The following is a 23,959-nucleotide window of genomic DNA, read 5'->3' as shown; positions in this document are numbered from 1 at the left end:
CGAGAAACAACCATACGCCAATGCTTGCTCAATCTGTTAGTACAAGCAATTTCAATACCAGAAGGCTGGCAAGATTCTGCCAGTCTGCCATGGACTACCGGAATTTCAACACAGCCGTTGAAACAAAAATGCAAGTGTTATAAAAATCATATTTATTGAACTTTTTTTGGTGACAACGCAATGCTGAAAAATTTGTCAATTTGATTGCTATACAAACAAAAGAATTATTTAGATTACACACACACACACAACATACTAAATCAAAAAAGCCAAAAAACACACAAAAAGAACCCTTTACGTTTCGTTGCATAATTTAAAACGTACAAAAAAATTCGATGGAAAAATAAAATAAAACAGTGTCGAAAAAAACTTTCCCTTCTACTTAGACTGGCCAAGTATAGTTTAATCAAAAACAGCATTTAGGGAATTAGTTACCTCAAACAGGTTATAGTAGTGACAAAAACAATGCTTGCACCGTCATAAGAAAAGATTAATAAGAAAGGATCTATTTTCGAGGTCACTATTTAAAAGATAAGTTTGATAAGAAAATTATAAAAGCAAAATTGACGCAGAAAAAAACAATCCAATGACCATTCGTAAGACTTGGCCGTTGTTTACAATGCTTAGCACTCTCAGAAGCGAATTTAATAAATACATTACAAATAGACTTGCTCTATTTTGGGGAAAATTCGAGTCACTATCTCATTAGCAAATCACCGTCGTTGTCAGAGTCGTATTCAGCATTTGGGTCTTGCACCCAGTCACCGTTATCATCGCGTAACCAGCCCTTGCTACAAAAAACAAAACAATTGTTTAAATAGGACAGGGACAGTGGTGGGATTCAGCCGGTTCGCACCGGTTCTATAGAACCGTTTCACAGAATTCTATGAGATCAGCGAACCGGTTAGCATTACTGATTGCCGTCAATGGATTTTTGCATCTTATCTCATACACATATTTTTGAGATCCAAAAGCTTACGTATTTTTTTTAATGTGCAATGGTCAAGTTTGCACGTACAGAGTTATACATTGTGTAAATATAGCAATTTTCCTTTTGTAATAGTTTGTCTGAAAATTGAATTGTTGCATCATAAGTACAAGTCATGAGACGACTGCTGCTTTTTAGTGTGACATATAGCAGTGATGGGATTCAGTCGGTTCGATTTATCTTCGTAAGACCAAGTTCTGCCAATCAGTTTATTGCTTTTTTATTTAATACGAGTTAACACCTGTTTAAGACTGTTTGTTCCGCTCGTAAAGAAAGAAGGTGAAGAAAAAATGATAAAAACTAAAAGCAATTACTGAGTGATATTATCAATATTCAAGTATTTAAAGTATTGATATAAGGTTTGGCTTTAGTGTCAGCTCGGCAATTTAAAAAAAATGCTATTCCATTGAACTTCGTAAAAAATCTCATATTCGGCCGCAGTCGGGACTCGGGTTCATATTTTTGGCAGGAGTCGGACTCTGTTTTTTTAACCGACTCCCGAGGCCCTAACATAACTTAGGCTGTTTGTTGTTTATAGCTGCTGGTTAAATAGGGTAATTATGTGGCACTATATAAAGAAAAATTGTATTACAATTTTGACAAGCTTTCGCACAACCGTGCTTCATCTGGTCAAAGTATTTTTCTACTCAGACCTGATGAAGCACGCTTGTGCGAAAGCTTAGTAAAGAGTGGCTAGATGTTACGTCTTAAATTGGGTTTTTCCATCGAAGGTTCCAGAAAATTGATACGGAAGGTTATTTTTTTCATTTTCACTTAAACGCAAAACGTTTACAAAGCCTGAAATCTAACAAAAATCTATAGAAACAAATTGCAAAAACCTTAACATATCGAGTTCCCTTTTGCTTGCTTGGTACCTCAGTTCCCTCGAAATAAGGCATCTGCTGTGGTAATACTGAAAAACGGGTTTTCAGCAAGTTATTATTTGGCATTGTATGTTTTTTTGCATAACACCGGTCAACACCATTTTTCTAGCACAAGGATAAATAGTGTACTTTTGACTACTGATTCCGAATCTGTCATTATTTGTCAGTGTTGTAAACAAGTCATCTTGAAATGACTGCTAACATACAAAAAAAAAATAATTTTTTTTTTTTTTAATTTCTTGATACTAAAATCAAGAAAACAAAGTAAAAGCTTATTTTTCCTTGGAAAAAAAAAGAAAAAAAATGATGAACAAATCATTGGGCACTTCGGTGCAAAAATGGACTAATGTGTACACTGTACAAATCTAAGGATAAGGAGTAGGAATGTCCGATAATTATCGGATCGGAGCCGATACCCGATGCCAATTGTTAGTATCGGTACTTGTCCGATACTAGGGTGATATCGGTGCCGATGCGATACTAAATTAATATTTCTATTTCGGCCATAAATTTTTACCCAATGCAGCAATTTCCACCTTTAAAGGTATAATCTCAGAATACTAGGTTTACAACTGATGTCGATTTAATTTCTTAAAACTAAATAAAATTTTGGCCTCATAACCAGAGAAAAATTAACTCAACTTAAACTATTTTGTTAGCTTGAGCATAGTTATGACTACATTGGTATAGGATGGGATCGCGATACTTTTTGTGTGGAATATCGGGTATTGGTATCGGATTCAAATGTCAAGCATCGGACACCCCTAATAAGGATTAACACGAATAGTTACTGCAACTTTGTCGAAACATGATCTCACCGTTTTTCCATCTGGGCAGGTGTCAATGTTTTTCCAAGTGCCGGCTGAATGTAAAAAAAAATATTGTAGTTAGCCTATAGAGAAGTAGGTAGCATTTTGTCCACCCTTTGAATAAATCTCTAGATAATGACTGGAGGTTGTAGTTAGACGTAGAATGAATATCAAGGCCCATACAGAAGTAGGTAAAAGTTTGTAAACCTTTTGAATAAATATTAAGATAATGGCTGAAGGTTTTAGCTAAACATAGATTGAATATTAAAGTTTATACGGAAGTAGGTAACATTTTGAATGTTTCGACTAAATCTTAAGATAATGGCTGGAGGTTGTAGTTATACGTAGAATGAATATGAAAGCCCATATAGAAGTAGGTAGCATTTTGTAAACCTTTTGAATAAATCTTACGATAACGGCTGGGGTTTATAGTTATACTTAGAATGAATATCAAAGTTCATACAGAGGTAGATAGCATTTTGTAAACGTGAATAGTTTTTTTATTAATTTTTATGTTTTTTCGAAACGTGTTAAATATAATACGTAGTACTAGTACCTACTTTTTTATGGCTTTTGATATTCAGTTTTCATCCTATTATTTTTAGGAAAAATAACTCTGAGTGATTTATTTTAGAATCTGATTTTAATCTTTGGATAAACATATATTTTTTGGGGGGATAAACATTTTTTTTCCAATTTGTTCGACATACCTTCATTCCATGGGTTTACAGTTGAAAGTTCGGAAGGTGAAATATTCGCTAGTTCAACCTTCACCTTTGGAGCCGCAAGTTGCCGACCGAATTTTGCACCCTTCGCTTTGCAAAACTTGTCTCTTTCCATCAGCGCTAGCCTTTTCTCGAGAAATATCGCTCTGTCTGCTTCCTGTAAGTAAACTATCTTTAACTTTGTATAGAGATAGAATAATATATCAGTTTATATTTTGCTTATAACCATAGATTAAAGTTTTGGAAAAAAATAATAGTAGACATATATCAGTAACGGTTAAGTTTGGCCGAATTTTCACTACAATAATATGATAAAGTTGTTTTCTGAAAAACAAATAGATTTTACTAATATTCTTGCAAAAGAAAATTTGTTGAAAATAAAGTTAGACTAAAATATTAGTATACTGATAATCTCGGTTGATATATTTCGCTTTTACCAATGGTAAAGTTTAGCCAATTTTTCACTACAGAATTATCATAAAGTTGTTTTCTGTAAAACAAACACATTTAACTAATATTATTGCAAAAGCAAATTTTGTTGAAAATAGAGATGGACTGAAATATAGCATACCAATAAAATTGGTTGATACTTCTCTTTTACCAATATATTGGTGTTGGTAAACTTTAAACTTTTTCACTACGAAAATAGAATATAGTTTTTCTGAAAATCAATAAATTTTCTATTTTTTTATTTCCAAAACCAAATTTTGTTAAAAATAGAGCTATATTTCACTAATGTTATATCACTATTTGTAAAATTTATTTGGCCGATTTTTTACTATGAAAATATGATATAGTAAAATTGTTTTCTAAAAAACAAACAAATTTTCTAAGTTAACATGAAAACTCAGAACTTAATAAATATATTTAGGTACAAAAAATAAACCAGAGTATGACCCGGGCCCAAAAAATAAAGGTCAAAGTAGTAAACCCTAGTACGACTCTGATCAAAAAAATAAACGCGAGTATTATTCAGTCAAATGTGTGAGTTTGTTAAGTCCCGAGTCCAGCTCCGACTCTACAGCATGTATTCCACCAATTCTGCTAACTAAATACGGTGGATATTCAGCAATCCACTCATAGGGGTGTTATATAATTCATCCAACCACAATACATGGTTGGAAAATATCCACAATATGCTATTTACCAGTTGGTGGTCATCAGTTTTAAAATTTGGTACTGCGCAATGCGCATGTGCACATCGGACTCGGAACTCTGGTAGTTTTATGCGGTCTAACTCGAGTCCAGAGTTTGACTACAGCAAAATAAACCGAATCTTTTGAGCCTGACTCTGTATAAATCCTTTTCCAAAGTTGTCTCAAGACAACAAGTTCACGAACAGCTATTTAAACTTATAATAAGAACACTTACACTGCAGTTGGGGTCGCTTAGGCGCTGCTCGATGTTTTGCAATCTGTCAGCTTTTCTTTTTTGGAAAACAAACAACTCTACAAAAAGATAAAGAGCATGATCAAAAAAAACTAATAACACAGAGGCACCAAAATAATTTACACTATTTAAAGCAAGATATCGACCTTGAATGTTAATAAACATAACCTAGGGTAAATAAGCCTTTGCAGTCTCAATTGTGTTGTTTTTTATAAATTTGCTCGAAAACAAATTTTAAAAGAAAATTTATAGGTTTTCAATCATCAAAAAAATAGCATCACTCAAAATGTTTTGAATCTAATTAAAATCAAAACAGTATAAATAAAATAAAAAAATAATGTTTTACTACGGCAAAAAAAACTTATTTTACTGTTGACACTTTTGAAAAACATTATTACCTTTGTTGCACGTCAATTAAATTTAAAATTTATTCTAAGACTTTCAGAAAAAATCAAGGTTTTTGAAAAACTTTTCAATTGCAAACTGATTGAAAGACATTTAAAGATTGCAGGGTCTGTTTTTGTTTAAATTAACACAGTTGTAAAACTAGTCAATGAATCCTGCACAAACATATGTGTGTTAAACACTGTGATTTACTCACTGAATCTGTCGATTAACGATGCAAGCAGGGTAAATGTTAATCCTTTTCAAAATGAAGTTGCTTGTACTAACAGAATGTGGCAAGCATAGACGTATGGTTGTTTTTCAACTCTCTCCCTTCTGAGCCTGTGTAGCTCAGTTGGTATAACGAGAGGGAGAGGTATGGTCAAATTTGTGAGTTCGCACCTTACTACCGCAGACTAGTTTTTTGAGGTTGCTTGTACTAACAGGTTGCAGCAAGCAATAATGCTATGGCCATTTCTTGACTTGCTTCCATCTAAACCTGCATAGCTCATTTGGTAGAGCGACGGTCCCGGTATGAGGTCGTAAGTACGAATCTTACCGCAGGCTAGTTGATATTCTAGCCTGCCCTGCTTGTATCATTGATCAACAGATTCGGTTAATCAGGGTTCTTAAACTATAGGGTCCGTGGATCCCTTGGGGGTATGTGGTGTACTTTTAAGGGTCCATGAAGGCTTATTTGGAATATTAGTGTATTTTCTGATAAATAGAATGAATTTTTCCGAAAAAAATTTATTAAATAAAAAGAGGACTTTGGCGTATGGATTTTCTGTACAGCTTTTGGTGCACTTGTAAAATTAGAACTTTAGATTTACTTCTTAAGTGACTTTTTGTTGAATTGTGGGTTTGGAGCGAGTCGATCGATTCGAAGACATGGTGAGCGCCACAAACAAGACAAGTAAACCTCCCGTCTCTCATACATACATATTCATCTGTTTTGATATCGTCTGATGGAGCATCGGCCGCCTTTTGTTTCCGAACCTATGCAAGCGAAACATTAAATGTTGATGACAACAATAAGGTTTTACCGCCAATTGAAAACAACATTAATAATATATATACATCGAACCCAATCATACAGAAGTAAGGACAATTTTGTAAATACTTCACATAACTTTTTACTTATATCAACATGTTGAAATGGATGTTGAAAAGACTTGAAATTATTTAAAAATTTGTTGAAAAATGTTAAAAAAGTTTACATTTTATACTAGACTAGGGTAATCTTTTTATCTGGCTCATTTATTTTAATATGCACCCGATTGTGTCATTGCTTTCTCCTTTACCTTCTAAAAATTATTTGTGAAATAATATCTTTGTCAATTATGATGTGATAATAAAAATTGTGGTTTAAGGTAGGTTGGAATCATAAAAAATATAAATATACATTGAATATCTTTGAGCAAATTACGACTTACTCTTATAAATTCAAGTAATTCTGGATCATCTTTGTCTATTTTGTAGGACATCTACATCAAAAAAAAATTGTTAGCTAAAAAACTACTTTAGGCTTAGACATTGAGTTAAAAATAGACAAATAAATTAGATTATTTTTCTTAACACAATTCAGGTGTGCACATTTGTTGAATACTCAGTGTACGCTTGCCACAGAATGCTTTACTGCATTCCACAATTTGTGGCTGCCAAATGTCTACGCCAAATTTTTTTTCGGCTGAAATCCTACGCCAAAATAGGACGATATATATCCTAAAAACGACAATTTTGTTTTGGTAAATTCACAAGGTCAGCAATATTTTAAGCCAAATTACGACACTGGCGTGGTTTTGGGCAAGCATTCCAAGCCCCGATTGCATTCCAGTGCCTTCCCGCCAGAGATATTTGGCGTGGAATGCTTGCCCAAAATCACGCCAGTGACGTCATTTGGCGTGAAACATCGCTAGCCTTGTGAATTTGCCAAAACAAAACAGTCGTTTTTGGCGTATATATTGTCCTATTTTGGCGTAGGATTTCAGCCGAAAAAAAATTTGGCGTGAATCTTTGGCGGCTACAAATTATGGAATGCAGTCAGGTTCCAAGCCAAAGATCTCTGGCAGAAAGACACTAGAATGCAATCAGGACAGAATTCAGACTGGTTCTAGACCAGTGCTTAACTTACTTTTTGTACGTCTCTTTGATTGGTGCTCCACCAATTGGTTAAGTGGAAACACCTATATTGTTTTCACACTAAATTCTTAATAAACAGTTTTCCTATTAGAGTTTCAGAAAAACATTGAGTGGTTGTGCCATAAAATAATACTCTTCTAAACTTTCCAAAAAATTGATGAAAATTAAGACTAGAATGTGCGCTGTATTTTCGATAACAGTTCCGTGTAGTTCAGGCGATTATGAAGGCATATTTATGAGAAAAAGGTGTGCTGTTTTATATTTTTACTGTGCCGCAAATGCATTTTGGGTAACACTAATTTACGGAATGATGAATGGTCGGAACGCTCACAGTATTATTATTAAATATAATAACACTTGACCCACCTTCCCCAAACGCTAACCCCCAACATAACCCAAATATTGTGCGTTGGTTTAAAAATTGTTTTAACAGGGTAACACTTAAATTAGTGAGCGTTCCGACCATTCCGATTTCCGACCATCCATCATTCCGTAAATTAGTGTTACCCTGCATTTTGCAAAAAGGAAAACCACTCTTCCAAGCCATTATTCTTAAATGCGTAACGATAAGTTGTATAAGCACATGTCAAAATGTACAGCTGCAAGCTGCAGTAAAAAGCCTCCAAAATTGCCCCAAATACATTTTATGCTTATCCTCGTAAATCGTCTTTTAACGCAATATGTTGTTATTGTTGAACGTAAAATGCGTTAACGTTTTTTTTGTAAAACTAATAGATATCTTATGACCACGCTGAAAGTGCACATGTAGTACTTTATGTTTTATGTAAAAAAAAACTCTTTGAAGACTCGTTTGGAGATTTTAATGTACATTATATGTTTAATGCAGAAGTGAAAGTAGAATAATTGTCATCCCGGATCAAATAGAACAACTCTCAGAGATCAAGTCACCAAGCTAGGTATCAGCGGGATGTCTGAAAACAGGTAATCTTCGGAAACTTGGGGTGTATCGGTTAAATTGGTGCACAAATACGCAACTGAAATCCTAGTTTAAATACATTCAAGGAAATTTCGGGATGGATTAGTGAAAAAGGCAAATGGCTTGGTAAATAAGAGCAAAAATTGTTTTACGGGAATCTGTTCTGGCCTATCTACATCAATGGTTTAGTCACTTAGTGGTTGATTGACTTAGGGAGAATTGTGTTTTTTTTTATTTCATTAAATTGTGTTTTTTTATTTCATTTCAAAAATGTTTGAAGTGCGGTACGTGGGCACAATATATGCTGCAAAATACATTCTCAGTAAACAGAATATTTAAGGTCTGTAGAGATATGATGTTATAGAGAATTGCATCCATAGCCGCCACCAATCTCTTAATTCCAAACAATTTTAACATCGCCAGACGTCTACTACGTCCAAGGCTGTGTTTATTGGACACCATTCTTGTTTTTTCCAGTTAGGCTACATACAGTTCTTATTTTAACCTATAATTGTTTCTTGTAAAGGGCACAATAGTGGAGACACGGTTGGAAAATGGCCGGCTACTGCTGCCACGTAAACGCAATACAAAGACTATTTTCTCGCGAATTCTAGCAACGAGACGATTAATTAAACGCCGCGGGCGTCGTTTAGCTGGATGTTCAGTTCTGATATTCAACCGACTGCTGTGAATTTGATGTATTCTTAGTGACAGCGGTGTGTATAAGTAAGGGTTGTTCAGTAAAACGAGTCATTTAAAGTAAGAGATTATATTGGGAGATATAAACAAGGTTATAAAGCACAAGCTTAGGTCATATTCGAATAGTAAAGCTTAACATGGAGAATGAAACATAAGGGTTACGAAAAAAATGACTGAAAAGGGCTAAAACAAGGCTGTTAAGGTTGTTCAGCAAAATCAAGTCATTGAAAGTGAGAGATTATATCGGACGATAAAAACAAGATTATAAATGACAAGTTAAAGTTATGCTCAAATAGAAAGCATAACGACTAAAAATTAAGGGTCACGAATTACGAAATGGCTGAAAAGGGTTAAAAGAAAGACTGGTAAACTTGTTCAGCAAAATCGAGTCATTTAAATTAAGAGATTTTTATGGAAAATTAAATCAAGATTATAAAGCACAAGTCAAGGGTATGTTCAAATAGTAAAGCTTAAGGTGGAGGCTAAAAAATACGGGTTACGAAAGAAGTTTCCAGTGTTGACCTGATGGAAATGATTAAACGCACAACATTATTGACCTTGATTGTGTAAAGCCAAGTGTTTCACAGCACCTATGCGTTTAATACTCAAATTAATTTGCAAAATTACCTAAATAGAATAACTACAAATATATCAGTTTTCTTATTTCACTTCTGATTGTAGTTTTTCATAGTTGCCTATTTAATTTAAACCTGTTTAATTTTACATAGCGAGTTTCTACTAGAAGTTTTAGTCCTTAAAAGTCACACATGGCTCAGTACAAATCAAATGGCTGCTGTTGGAGAAGAAAAACATTCTGCTGCTGTTGTAGCGTGAGGACTGGCGCTTCAGTAATCGGATGGTTTAACTTTGTGAGTATTCCACGACTTATTATATTCATCTGGTACTACACGCACATTAAAGTTAATTGTTAGTATTTTCGGGCCATTTCATTAATTGCTAGAGGTTATAGTTGAGGTAAAACAAATATCAAAGCCCATACAGAAGTAGATAGCGTTTTTTGGAAGTTATGAATAAACCTTAAGCTAAAATATTGCCTTAGGTTTGTAGCTAGCATATATTGAATACTGAACGCCTTGTGCTACTTGGTTTATCGTTACTATTTGTGCTACCCGAACTCTGACAAAAAACAGCAATTTAACTCGCAAGCATATTTTAAGAGCACTGTTCCAGAGGTTTTAGTTAGACGTAAAATATACATAAAAGCCCATACAAAAGTAGTCATAACGCTTTGTAAAAGTTTCCGATATTTCTTAAGATATTGACTAGCGTATGATAAATGTCGAAGACCATACAGAAGTAATCATCAACCTTTTCTTTCGAATTAGAGAATCTGCCTGAATGTGAATGGTGAAAAAATGCTAAGACGATTTTAGCCTAGTAGCGAAATATATTTATCATATAAGATCCAAACAAACTGATTTTCGGTTTACTAAAAACTTTTTTTGACGTTTAGAATTAAATCCTAAGATAATGGCTTACTGTGGTAGTTAGCGTAACTCAGGGGTCGGCAACCTTTCGTATACAGTGTGCCAATTTATAAATAATTTAAAAATATTAACAAGTCGCGTGCCAAACATTTTTCTATGTTTAGTTACTTTTGCACTGGCGGAGTCGGTCCGGCCAAATGTGCAATTTCATCGAGTCCCGAGTCCGGATCAGACTCTAGTCTACAGCCTTATTTCACCGATTTACGTAACTAAAATAAGATGGATTTTCAGCAATCCACTCATAAGGTTCCACCTTAAAAATTTACAGTTTGATGCCTTAATAGTTTCGAAATTTAGTACTGCGCATGCGCACACGTCGGACTCGGGTAGTTTTACCTAGTCTTACTCGAGCCCCATCCAACTCATCAGCGCTGCTGTAATCTGACATCTATTTTACGCATCTTGGGAGACGCCAATAAACCTAATTTCAGAAGTTAAATTCTGTGAAGATACCCCAACCCTGCTGAAAATAAAACGAACTGTCGCGAACACACAACTGTGCCCGCTACTTTGGAATATACTACGATGTTTTTCAGTCGATACCTAGAGGTGTTAACTGTTAGTTTCGCTTTTCGCCTGGTTTCTTAGTCGCACAAAAACACACGTACTTACTTTTAATGTAGAATGCCCTGCCTTAACGCAGTAAACATCACGCAAATTTTAGGGCATTGTGACGTAATACGAACGGTTAGTCGTAAACAACAAGTTTATGGCCCACAAAAATAAGTTAAATACAACAGTTAAGACGCTAAATTGTGACAGGAACGCTGCAGATCAAACTGGAATTGTGTGCAACCATTTAATTCGCGCAAGTGTTAGTGATGTGGCTGCATTTTTCAAGGTGATATAACGTGCGCATTAAATCATTTGGCGTGCTCTGAAAAATCATTTCGCGTGCCACTTTCGGCACGCGTGCCAGGGGTTGCCGACCCCTAGCGTAACCTATAATGAATATTAAACGTCATACAGAAGTAGGGAGAATTTTGTGAACTTTTGCTGTTGAAATGTGAATCAAGAAATAATCGAAATGCTCAAAATATGCTATCCTATACCGTTTCTGTTTGTGCGTTGATTATGAGCTTCTTTTTAAATTTATATATTACGGTGATTGATTTCAGATATTCAATTCCCTGTATGTCGGTATGATGGTCCTTTCACTTGCAAAAATACAAGATGAATTGGGAGAGCAACTACAGTTTGATGTTCCAACTAGGTTTGTATAGTGTTGAAAATATAGAGAAATCATTTGACAATAGAGAAGCATTGGTCCTGCTTTTATATGCGATAAATAATCTTAATTTTAAAGGTGTTTGTTGTGATTTAGGACACAATTTAAGTTTGTAAGCGGTCGTTTTGAAATGACTTAAGTCCCAGTCAAGTCATTTGTAAAATAACTATAGTCCAAATCAAGTTATTTGCAAAATAACTTCCAAGCCATATTGCCAAAAAATATAAGTCCCAGTCAAAGTCGTCAATTGCCCAAGTCAAATCACGGTCACGTTATTAGGAGAGCAATTAAGTCAACTTCAATTAAAGTCATAAAGATAAAATAAAACGTTAAACCATACAAATTGACAAACTCGTATATTAATGACATAAGTCCAAATGAAGCCACTTGTCAAAATAACTTGAGTCAAGTCAAGTAAATTTGCCCAAAATACTAATTAAAAAGTCTAGTCAAGTCATTGAAAAAAGTGAACCCAAATGTACGTAAGTTAATCCATTGACTCAAGTCATTCAAAATGATTTAAGTCAAGTCAAGTCATTTTTTAAAAAAGTGACAGCAACTTAAGAGCACTTAAGTTAAGTCATCGACTTAAGTCATAATAACACTGAGAAACACTGCACCCTAAAGCCTGTTCAGACTATAAATTTAAGTCAAGTAATCTTGAAATTTAAAAACAGTACACTTAAGTCAAGACATCGACGTAAGTCATAAAGACACTGTCATTAACCTATAAAAAGTTACGGAGTTCTGATTATCTTACGTTTAAATTAAGGATGCCTCGGACATCTACCCCTACGCAAGTTGAAACCGAAGGATCCGGTGTTCCCGATTCTACACAAGCAATTGAAGGTACCTTCCATATTTTTTTTGACTGTTAAGTGTTCAATATAATTATGCCTTAAATACAAAGAAACTTTTTAGCTTCGAACGTTAAAAGTCTTCAGGTACTAATGTAAAAACGTCAATAAAAATAAGAAGAAAATAAAAGAAACTATGCATATTTTGTATTTAGCGTTTAGAAGTTAAGTTTCCTCTATATAACAAAACCCATAGCTGCTTCTTAAAACCCAATTGCTTCATTTCTCTTCTAAATGCACCCGCTGCATCCTATTTTTTCTGGGAAAGTAAGCAAAATAAATAAGTGCAAAAGTTTTGGCGATGGTCTGGAATCCTACCACAATTAATAAATCAACGCACAATATTTGAGTTAGTGTGCTAGTGCACCCTCCGACATAAAACTTTGTCACATTCGCTTTTTAGTATATTTTGTACGTTTAGAGTTAAGATATTTCGTATATTTTGTCTCTGCGAAACAACAAAGTGGCCCAAAATGGGATCCTAAAATTATTTTTTATTAACACTAGGATTACCTGTGCGGTCACTTTAAACGTTTTTGTTTTTTAATCCTTTTATTCCTTAGGTCACTGTTAAAATATTGAATCTTACCGAAGTGTCGGTCACCTTTTAGTATGTAAATCTTTAGTTTATTAGAATATTCACAGTATGAAGGAGGGGGAAAGCGGTTTACCTTAAATTACCGCCAACCGTCATTTTGACCGCAAAGTAAATTACACCACGAATAAAATCACAAACAATAGCCCATTGTTATGCTATTGTTTTAAAACAAGGGCCTACAATGCAACTCGTGAAACTTATAGCATAAAGGAAAGCTTAATTATTATGCAATTTTTCCTTTATTTGACAAACGGTCATTTTGGCGATACTAAGGACGTCGTACCTATGCTTAAAACAAACAAAATAATAATTAAAACGTTTGAGGATCATTTTTCTCAGTTTATTAGATTTAATTCCAACTGACAATTCAAACTATCTTAGTTTAATTTTTATCATTGATGTGCAACCATAATCGTTTGTTTTCACCATTCGGAATCAGGCAGATTCTGTTGATCGAAAGAAAATTCTGATTATCTGTTTTTAACCTACTGTTTTGTGATACATTTACCTTTAAGGGGCCAATGCCGCCCTGGTATCGGACGAGTAACGATACTACCACTTGGAATCGGGCATCGTTTACGATTCAATAGTATCGGACATCCATAATAGTTAACCTTTGAAACCTTGTTTTTAGTGTACACACAAGCTCTAACCCCAACTTGCCTGCACATGGGAAAGAATATCAGCGATCCATGCATTTGCGCACCTCGTGTGAACTGTAAGTAAGATGTTAGGCCTTAAACAAGTGACGCTAATGACTCTATATTGTTGTTCAATTGAAGGACGAAAGCACTAGTATGTTGTTTATTCAAGTTTTAAAATACTTTAAATTTTATGTAGGCGAACCAGCAATTGAAATGTGTTAGGTATTCCCACACACTTTTTTCTAAAAATATGAAAGGTTCCAGCTAAGTTAGAAAACTATGAGTTTCATTTTATTGTTGTGAGCCTTCTAACCATAACAAGACTGGCACATAATAGCAGTGTTGTATAAAAGTCATTTGGAAATGACAAAAAAAAAACGTATAACTCAAGTCCAATTCAAGTAATTTGCAAAAATACTTAATCCGAAGATATTTGACAAAATGACTTAAGTCCAAGTCAAGTCATTTGTCCAAAGGACTTAAGTCAAGTCATTTCGATCGAACGGCTTAAATCAAGTAAAGTCATATGAAAACAGTGACTTTAGTCATTACAACCAGGGCTGGGGAGCCGGAGCCGGAGCTGGAGCCCGGAGCTAAGCATTTTCTCTGGAGCCAGAGACGGGGCCGGAGCCATTATTATTATTTTTGTGGAGCTGGAGCCGGAGCCATTTTTATTATTTTTGTGGAGCTGGAGCCGGAGCCGGAGCCATTTTTATTATTTTTGTGGAGCTGGAGCCGGAGCCCTTTTTATTATTTTTTTGGAGCTGGAGCCATTTTTCAATTTGTGGTGCTAAAGCTAAGAAATTATATTTTGTTCCATCTCCAACGTTAGTAGCCAAAAGCAATTTTTAAAACTTGCCATTGAATAAGTGACTGGTGGCACCGGAGCTGGAGCCGGAGTCATTGGGTGTGTGTTTGATGGCCCCGGAGCTGGAGCCGGAGCCAAAGGATTTGAGTTTTTTCTATTCTGGAGCTGGAGCCGGAGCCAAAGGATTGAGTTTAACGACTCCGTAGCTGGAGCCGGAGCCATTTAATAATTGCCTGATGGCTCCGTAGCTGGAGCCGGAGCTAATGCTATTTTACGGTGGCTCCCCAGCCCTGATTACAACACTGCATCAGACAGCAAAAATACCTGACGTACATCCAATCAATCTGCACCTCAAAAATAAATTAATATATGGACATTTTAAAGCAACGAATTGGAAAACAGAATACAGTAATAAAGCGATATGTAAATAAATTCAATTACTTCTCTTACACACGCCACACTTAGACAAATAGATACTTCTAGTTTCAAAATGCGGCTAATTCCAATTGTAATCTAATTTGTGAATTGCTTGTGAGATCCAATTCTAGGTCTATTCTAATTCGGATCTTCCCAAAAATGCTACTTTGTCCAATGGCATTTTTAGTACCTCAGAAGCAAAAAATAGAATTTGGATCTTAACAAAATGCTACTTTGTCCAATGGCATTTTTGTCTCTCAATCAAAGCTAAAAATAGAACGACTTTTATGAAGTTTTTACAGTTTAAAATGCATGCTAAGCCAAGGCGTAAAAATTAGCACACATATATTTAGGCTACCATTCAAATTCTTATTAATAATTTGCGATTTAAATTAAATTGATTAGGCCTAAATTTAATTCAAGTTCAAATTCTAGAATAGATAAAGTTCGTAGAATTTGGCAATTCTAATTCTAATCTAAGTTGAGAAAACTATAATTATCTAATTCTAATTTTTAATCTAATTTGGAAAAACTAAAATGCTCTCAATATAATTGTAATCTAATTAGGAAATAACAGAAAAGCGAAAATATTTTTAAAAAGCTAAAATAAATCTAGTTGTGCAAGTCTAACCAAGCAGGCCACTTCGGTGACCAAAATACATACACTACTTGATTGGTTTACTTATGTATTTTTTTCAGTTGCATCCGGCAACGTATCTGTTTGTGAAGGCGATGAGATTACCTGTGCACAATGCGTCTTAAATTACAGTAAGTCCAATTTACTTAATCACTGGTTTTCAACATTATTTCTGTACACGTGCTACCCATAATCGTCTATTTGCTCTTCTTACCTACCACTTGCTTTTAGCAAAACATTGTTGTTCAATTTGCATTTAGCAAAAAATGTCATTTGTTAAGACTTAAGTCCCAGTTAAGTCATTTGAAAAAAACTAAGTGAAGTATTTTTCAATAAACAACAAGTCAAGTCCCAATCAAGCCATAAAAAGTCAATTCCAAGTCCAGTCTTTGTCATAAAAAAACGACTTCAGAAACGACTAGATCACAGTTGTTGTACGCGTTTGTGTATAAATCTATCATTGTATAAGAAATGCTACATTTTTAGCACAGGTATCGAAAGCACCAAAACTAACCGCTGTGTTTTTATTTTGCCAGTTGAAAAAACGTTGGTGCCAATTATGTACAAAAGTCTTGCTATTCCCGGTTTTCTTCTTGTGTTGAGCATTGCTTGGCTTACGGCTGTCGAATCGGTAAGTTATTTATAAAATACAAAATCGTACTTTATTTCCCCGGCCAAATTCGAACTCGACTTTGTTTTCCCGGCCGACGTCGAGACTCGACCTTATTTCCCCGGCCGGAGTCGAATTGAACTTTATTTCCCCGGCCGGAGCCGAACTCGGCTTTATTTCCCCGGCCGACGTCGAGACTCGACCTTATTTCCCCGGCCGGAGTCGAATTGAACTTTATTTCCCCGGCCGGAGCCGAACTCGGCTTTATTTCCCCGGCCGACGTCGAGACTCGACCTTATTTCCCCGGCCGGAGTCGAATTGAACTTTATTTCCCCGGCCGGAGCCGAACTCGGCTTTATTTCCCCGGCCGACGTCGAGACTCGACCTTATTTCCCCGACCGAAGTCGAATTGAACTTTATTTCCCCGGCCGGAGTCGAACTCGGCTTTATTTCCCCGGCCGACGTCGAGACTCGACCTTATTTCCCCGGCCGGAGTCGAAATCGACAAAGTTGGTAAACTCGTCTGCTGTATATGAGAAATACATCAACTTAATAATACAAACGCAGCATATTGCAAGTAAATTATTTTAGGCCTATGTGCAAAAATTGAGATATATAAGTTAAATCTTACAACAAAATATTTTATGCTTACGCTTAATTTCACTTCAAGTTTTTTGACACAATTACTTGAGTCCAAGTCAAGTTATTTGTCCGAAAGACTTAAGTCCAAGCCAAGTCATTTGTCCAAAATACTTAAATCCAGCTTGTAAAATTGTTCTATCGGCAAAAGTACCAATGTTTCGACCACCTATTCGGGCTATCTTCTTCAGGGCAATATAATTGCAATTATTGGCAAACAATATATATATATATATACATACCAGACAAACAAACAAACAGTAAAAGGAGAACAACAATGGGCCACGTTCTAAACCACGAGGCGCGAAAAAGTTGCAATTATGAAGAAGATTGCCCGAATAGGTGGTCGAAACGTTGGTACTTAAGTAAAATGTTGCAAGAAAAACAATTTTACAATTAAAAACAATGACTTGGCAAGTATGTTCAATAAATCAAGCTATAAACATAAGTCATTAATAGAATACAGGACTTACCCCCAGAAATAAGAGAAAATGACTTCAAAAAATGTGTTGTTGTTTACAGAGATCTCTATGCTACATAAAATGTTGGATAGAAAATTAAATCTTATAAAAAAATATTTAATGATTAAACTTAATTTCAACCCATTATTTATTTAACACAATGACTTGACTCAAGTCATTCGTCCGAAAGACTTGAGTCAAGTCAAGGTATTTGACCAAACGACTTAAGTCTAGCTCAAGTATTTGTCCGAAATACTTAAACCGAGCCATTGAAATAAGCCATTAGAACGCTGGTAGAATAAAGGTCTTACCCCCGGCAATACAAGAAAAATACTTTATTTTGAAAAACTGTGTTGTTGTTTGCAGAGATCTCTATGGTACGTTCGCTACACTGGCATGGCGTACATCTTTGCAATATTCGCTCAAACCATTATGCAGCTTTCATTTCTCGGGTTTGGCAACAAGAAACTGGTCGAAAAGGGCTTCTCTGCCCTAACTTGGCCTGTGTGGCTCGTGTTTGGGATCTACGCAGCACTCAACGTAAGGATTTTTAACGGTTATTTTTACTTAATTCACAGTGCCTGTATTGTATTGCTCGTACTCCACTAAAACCGTGCGTTATGTATGTATAGGCGTGTTCCACATGTACAACAAAAAAGTAAACCAAAAGCTTTGCTCCAAATACTGCTTTTAACAACCAATGTTTTCTGTACCATTGAACAGTAAATTTGAAAACGAGAGCTCTGTCTAATTGTGGCTAATAAACTGTGTGATTTTTGATTTTTTTAAACTCAACCTCTGTTTAACAATTATGTGCAACAATGAACATGAAATACAATTTAAATAATATGTTTTTAAAATTTTTAGTTACAAAAATCGTTAGTTATTTTATTTTTTCTGCCACGAAAAACTGGTAAAATTGTAGTAATTATATTCAGGCTAATGGTAACAAAACAACTGAACTAATTTTATTTTTGTGATTACAACGACTAAAGTTGCAATTTCCTTGATTTTAAACTTTCTGATAAACTTTTTTCCAACGTCAAAGGTGGCCTATCCCTTAGAAATGCACAATGAACTATTTCTAAAACAAGCTCTTGTCGACTTTTCTGTCGCAATCAAACTCAGTCATTTTAAAGTCTGTTAAGAGAAATATATACATAGCCAAAAAGGGCATAATTTCTCTTAACTTCTTATAAAATGACTGACTGTGATTAGGACAGAAAAGTCTAAATAATATTTGCTTCGATTTGAGGTCATTGTCGTAAGGCTAAGAGCTTTCTTGTTGGGTAAACCTTAACTTGGTAAAACTAAAAGTGGGGAAGGCAAATTCATAGAATACTTAACACATTTTTTTAGTTATTTGTCTGATAACATTTAAATAAACTTTTTTATTTTGTTTTAGCCTTCAGAAATTTTAGCATATAAATTGGCAAAAATATAACATTAACTCTATATAATGCTACTCAGTCTCTAAAAAATGTATTATGTTTTCTATGAATTTGACGTCCCCACTTTTAGTTTTACCAGGTCAAAGTATTTACCTTCTTATTGATACCATTTAGTTAACATTTTTCAAAAATCCTATTATGCCTCTCAGGTCTACTTCATCCCTATTCTCTACAAATACATCACACTAAGAGCGAAGGAAGCATCCCAAGGAATAGAACAGGGACTCCTTACTTCTGAGCCTTCCGTGCAAAGTCGTCCCCTCGAGTAAGTTATTTAATAATTTGTTCTCAAGTGAGTTAACTTCGTCATTATCTTTTGTCTTAATATTGCTTTTTTTGAGGCGTCCTGCGCATAAAACCTCCAACAATCTTGCATTTGTAGCAGTCAGAGAAAAAAAAATTGTGAGCAAGGCGGTTTGGTGTAAAGCGGTTTAGTTGCGATAAAAATCTATGCAATAAGATTGTTAGCTTAACTTTGTGTAGTTATCGTAATCAACGCGCCACGAATTGCTACACTTTTTTCCACGTATTATTTTTATTTAGGAACAAAGTTGGATTTCAACGAAGAAATTCATATTTAACAAAAAATGATTAAAAATGATTGTTTTTTGCTCAAACAGGCAAAAAAGATGAAATTGAAACTTGCAAATATAAAATTGAAACGACATTGCCAAGATTTTTTCGGCAAACTTTACTTTAACGTTAATTTAAATTGCTCTCAGTTTTTATATATTTCTATTTTTTCAATAAATGCACCTATATTAAGGTAAAATTGTTGCATTGAATCGCAAATTATGACTGATAAAAAAATTTGTTTGCTGTCGGGTCGAAATCGATAACAACATAATATCGTACGATTACCGATACTAACACTAGGTATCGAGGATCGGCTCCGATCGATATTATTGGACATCGCAACCCTAATTGTGTGCCACGTTGCTAAAATTATCTGGTTTTTCTTTAAAAAATTTTTACCAGGGAAATTCTAAATTTGTTAGTTCAGCTGTATTTAATTTAAACATCATTTTCGAAAGTCTTAAAATTTGAAATTTAAAAACATTTTTGGAGCCTTAAATCCGAAGTGCGAAATGCTCAAGATCGTTTGGTGTAATAAACTTTTGTTTTCCGCGACATTGTTGATTTGGAGGACGCATAATTTGCACTTTCCATTGTGTATCGACATTGCAGTGTTGTAATGACTCAAGTCAATGACTTGATCATTGCTAAAATTTGTGTTTTGTTATTTTTGGTTGGGTTATTGCTGGTATTCGGAGTTTATCAATTTTAACGGTTTATCGTTATATTAACGTATCAGTGGCTTGACTTGTAGTTGACGTGCTATAACTATAACTTGACTGGGACTTGACTTGTGCAACTGGTCACTTGGACTTGGACTAGACTTGTTATTTATGTAGAAAGACTCGACTTGGACTTTTTCATAAATGACTTGACCGGGACTTGACTTCAGCAACTGATGACTTGGACTAAGATTTGACTCGTTTTTTATTTAGAAAGACTTAACTTTGACTTCAGTTATTTCATAAATGACAGGACAGGGACATGACTAGGGCAACTGATGACTTGGACTGGGACTTGACTTTTAACATGACTTCTTTACAACTTTCAAAATGACCCGTTTACAGCACTGCGATATAAAGGATTCCTAACCGCAACCCTTTTTTATCACAGTGTTGATTTGGAGGACGCATTCGCGATAGACAGCGAAGGAGAGATGGACGTTTTCCGTTGCACAATCGAAGATAACCACGCCAACTACGGATCCAGTCAAGCAACGGTCGTTACTACTGGAACAACTAGCAGCGACGCAGCTTACAAACCGCTATGAGACAACTGTACTGAGACGCTGATTAAGGCGTTAAAACTCACACAAATTTTGTGCCAAAACAGACTGAACTTTAGTTTTGAGAAACAATCCTATAAAGTAAGAATTTCACATACTTCCGCATGGGCTTTGATATTCGTTTTACGTCTAGCTAATCATCCAGTCATTATCTTAATATTTTTCCGCTGATTGAGGCGTAAAAACACACACACAAAAAGTTGTGCCAAAACAGACGAACTTTCGTTTTGAGAAACAATCCTAACAGTACCATTACGATACTCAATATTTTAAACCGATAACAGTCCTTATCGTAAGATTTATCGAAGCGTGCACAAAATTCTACCCATTCATATATGGACTTTGATATTCCTTATACTTCTGACTACAGCCAGTAGTCATTATCTTAAGATTTATTCGATACTCAACATTTTAATTCGATAACGATACCCGACATTTAAAGTATCGCGCCACGATTCGATGCCAATGACGTCATAATTATGCTAAAACAAACTGCTATGTAGTTGTATTTTAATTTAAGCGCTAACGGAAAAATAAACATTACTTACTTACTTACTTACTTTAAGAAATGTAATTACTATCAGTTGTTAATCTACTATTTTTGTTGAATATTACTCTAAGGTGGAAATTACTGCTTTGGTTGATAAATCGTGGTTAAAATACCTAGATTAGTTTAGTATCGGATCGGCACCGATACCACCCTAGTATCGGACGAGTACCGATACTACCACCTAGCATCACGTATCGCCTCTCTATGTCTCATGTCGATTGCCTAAGTTGCGGAGAAGGAATTAAGATTCATTTGAAACGTTTATAAAATGCTACGTACTTCCGTATGGGCTTTGATATTCATTCTACGTATTACTAAAACTTCCAGCAATTGTCTTAATATTTATTTAAATCGTTCACAAAGTGTTACCTACTTTCGTTTGTGCTCAGAAATTCTCCGCTTTTGAATATTATTAACACGATTTCGTTCTCTCTATGTCGTATAAATAAATAACTTTGAATGCGACAAACATCGTAACATATATCATGATTAATACGTTGCTAAACACCTTTAAAATAGTCTGGAAATCGGCATTACAAAACACTATAAATAAATAAAATGAAAGGCTGGATTATATCGAATATTAATAAAAAGGCGTGAGTGCAACAATTAGCAGAAAGACCTTTAACTTGCCTAGAACATCCATAATTTATTTCAGTCAGTACTAATGAAAGAATTCTTTATCATGAATGTCAATCCCCAAAAGGTCGAGCAAATCGACATCATCCTGATTAAGACGTTGATGTTTGTCTACTCGATCTTTTTTACTTTGTAGTTTATTATCAAGATAAATTACAGACCCGTGCACAGTTTACCCAGATAAAAGATTTCTGATTGAAAAAAATTAACTCAGGATTGATCATTCAGTTACGCCGTGTGCTACAATCGATTTTTACTGATAAAACTGGTTTATTTCTAATGACATTTAGTAATCAATCGGAGAAAGTGCTATTGATTTGACGTTGGATGAAAATTACTTTTCCATAATGATGAATAGCAACCAAATTGGTTTGGGAATTCGGCTTAATGCATTCATAAACAAGCTATATGTATTAATACTTAAACTGCTTGTTGAAACAGGTGCGAGTATAAAATAACTTCTAACACTATAAACAAGTATATAAAAAAGTGTGAAAAAAACATAAATTGACAATGCCTATTTTTACACGGCGAAATACATTTTTCCGTTAATTTTGTTTGCTGGTTTTATGCTTGAACCTGTTCTAACTGAACAGCCAAAGTATTTTTTTTTTTTTTTTATTTTTTTTGGGGGTTCAGGTTTTGGTGGGTTAAGTTCTATGATTATATTTATTCTTCCATGATTATTTCTTCCTTGCATTCAATTTTGTCAGCTCGTTCCGTTACCGCAAAAAATGTGGTAGGATTCTAGACCAGTTTTCTTATACACGTAAGTGTTTATGCCACACTATATAACATATCCATGTCTTATGTAGTTTTTACAATTGTTATGGAGTGCATACACTTGGAAATGTATCCCATTTTAAAAATCTGCGTTTTATTGTCGCTATTATATTTGAACTTGTTAATAAAGTAACGGTCGCCTACTGATAGACATAGCTCTTTTCTTGTGTAGGAAGCTCAACTGCAAATTAAAAAGAGAACATCCAGAGAAACAGCTTTTGTCTGTTTTTTTGATTGGTTTTCTGAAAAGATGGTTAAAGATGTTTAAAAATATGTTTTTTCTGTGGAGATGGTTTGTTTTCTGAAAGATGGTTGCAATGCTAGAAGCTTTTTAATGGTGTCAAGCAAATTGTTTATTTTTTTTCTGTATAAAAGCATCGAAGCCAATTTAGAACTAGCGAGTATAGCGGTAACGTTCCAATAAACCAACATGCATTACCGACAAGATAATGTATTTTTTATTAATATCTAAAACAAATTAAAAATATCTGAAACAAATTTAAAAAAGCCAATATAGTTGTTTTTTCACAAATTCCGTAATTTAAGACAGAATAGTTGCGGTTTGCTCAATGTTAAAGTGTGTTATTCGCGTTGCGCTAACCAATTTTTCAATGTTCTCCATATAAGTAACCATGTTGAATCCTTATTACTTTATTTGCTATAGGTGATTTTTTGTTCAACAATGGAGGATTTAACTGAGAGGAAGTAACAAAATCTAAAAGAAAGTAGGTAAGGTTTGTGGCATGGTTCTTCCCATTGGCCAAAGAAAAGGCCGGGAATTTCTGAGCAAAGTCAGTAGTGGTCTGAGCCCAGTCTTTTGACAACCTGTCTTCACTAGGGAGCACGTGCCGCCACGGAGGTAGGGTTCGAGTTGTAAACTGCGCAAGACAGAAGGTAAACGTTTTAACCTTTTGTTTCTGGTGGTGGTTATAATAAGTTTTGTGTAAGTATAGGTAAGCAGCAAATGTTGAGTTATTTTAAATTTTAGTTATGTCTCACACAAAAAAACAGGTTTCCCTTCGAAAAAGGCCTGGTTCTACTGAATCAGGCATGACTTCACAGGGAGTAAACTTATTTATTCAAATAGAAGTATCCACTAGGTGATGTAACAGAGCCAAACGGCGACTGCTTTGTTGCAAATAATCTGAAAAAAATGCGCAAAGCTTGAAGTTTAACTGTTACTTTACATTTGAATAAAATAAACGACAACCCAACTACATCGTTACTCAGGGGTGATAAATATTTTTTTTATCTGAACAAATAGTTTTTTAGAGAATTTACAAAAGTAACCTTTCCATAAGAAGTATTTTT

The 23,959-nt window shown here is 34.7% G+C and overlaps 2 protein-coding genes across 2 annotated transcripts; one reads left to right on the top strand and one right to left on the bottom strand.

Annotated features, from left to right (window-relative positions):
* Positions 1 to 146: 146 nt before the first annotated feature.
* Positions 147 to 7,595, bottom strand: LOC146141553 (sodium channel modifier 1-like). The gene is made up of 8 exons (XM_083390003.1): positions 7,314 to 7,595; positions 6,616 to 6,666; positions 6,013 to 6,178; positions 4,778 to 4,854; positions 3,392 to 3,563; positions 2,691 to 2,734; positions 1,828 to 1,901; positions 147 to 791 (listed from the first exon to the last, which is right to left on the bottom strand). Exons 2-8 carry the CDS (start codon positions 6,664 to 6,666, stop codon positions 698 to 700), a joined length of 678 nt encoding a protein of 225 aa, XP_083246129.1. The 5' UTR covers positions 7,314 to 7,595; the 3' UTR covers positions 147 to 697.
* A 2,096-nt stretch (positions 7,596 to 9,691) lies between these two features.
* LOC146141552 (uncharacterized) lies at positions 9,692 to 21,178 on the top strand. The gene is made up of 9 exons (XM_083390179.1): positions 9,692 to 9,826; positions 11,584 to 11,678; positions 12,466 to 12,542; positions 13,783 to 13,866; positions 15,717 to 15,785; positions 16,191 to 16,285; positions 17,731 to 17,904; positions 18,965 to 19,080; positions 20,505 to 21,178. Exons 1-9 carry the CDS (start codon positions 9,725 to 9,727, stop codon positions 20,659 to 20,661), a joined length of 969 nt encoding a protein of 322 aa, XP_083246305.1. The 5' UTR covers positions 9,692 to 9,724; the 3' UTR covers positions 20,662 to 21,178.
* Positions 21,179 to 23,959: the final 2,781 nt, after the last annotated feature.

The sequence above is a fragment of the Ascidiella aspersa genome, chromosome 5, assembly GCF_963924565.1.
Source record: "Ascidiella aspersa chromosome 5, kaAscAspe10.2, whole genome shotgun sequence".
Taxonomy (NCBI): Eukaryota; Metazoa; Chordata; class Ascidiacea; order Phlebobranchia; family Ascidiidae; genus Ascidiella; species Ascidiella aspersa.
This window is presented reverse-complemented; position numbering and strand designations above follow the sequence as displayed.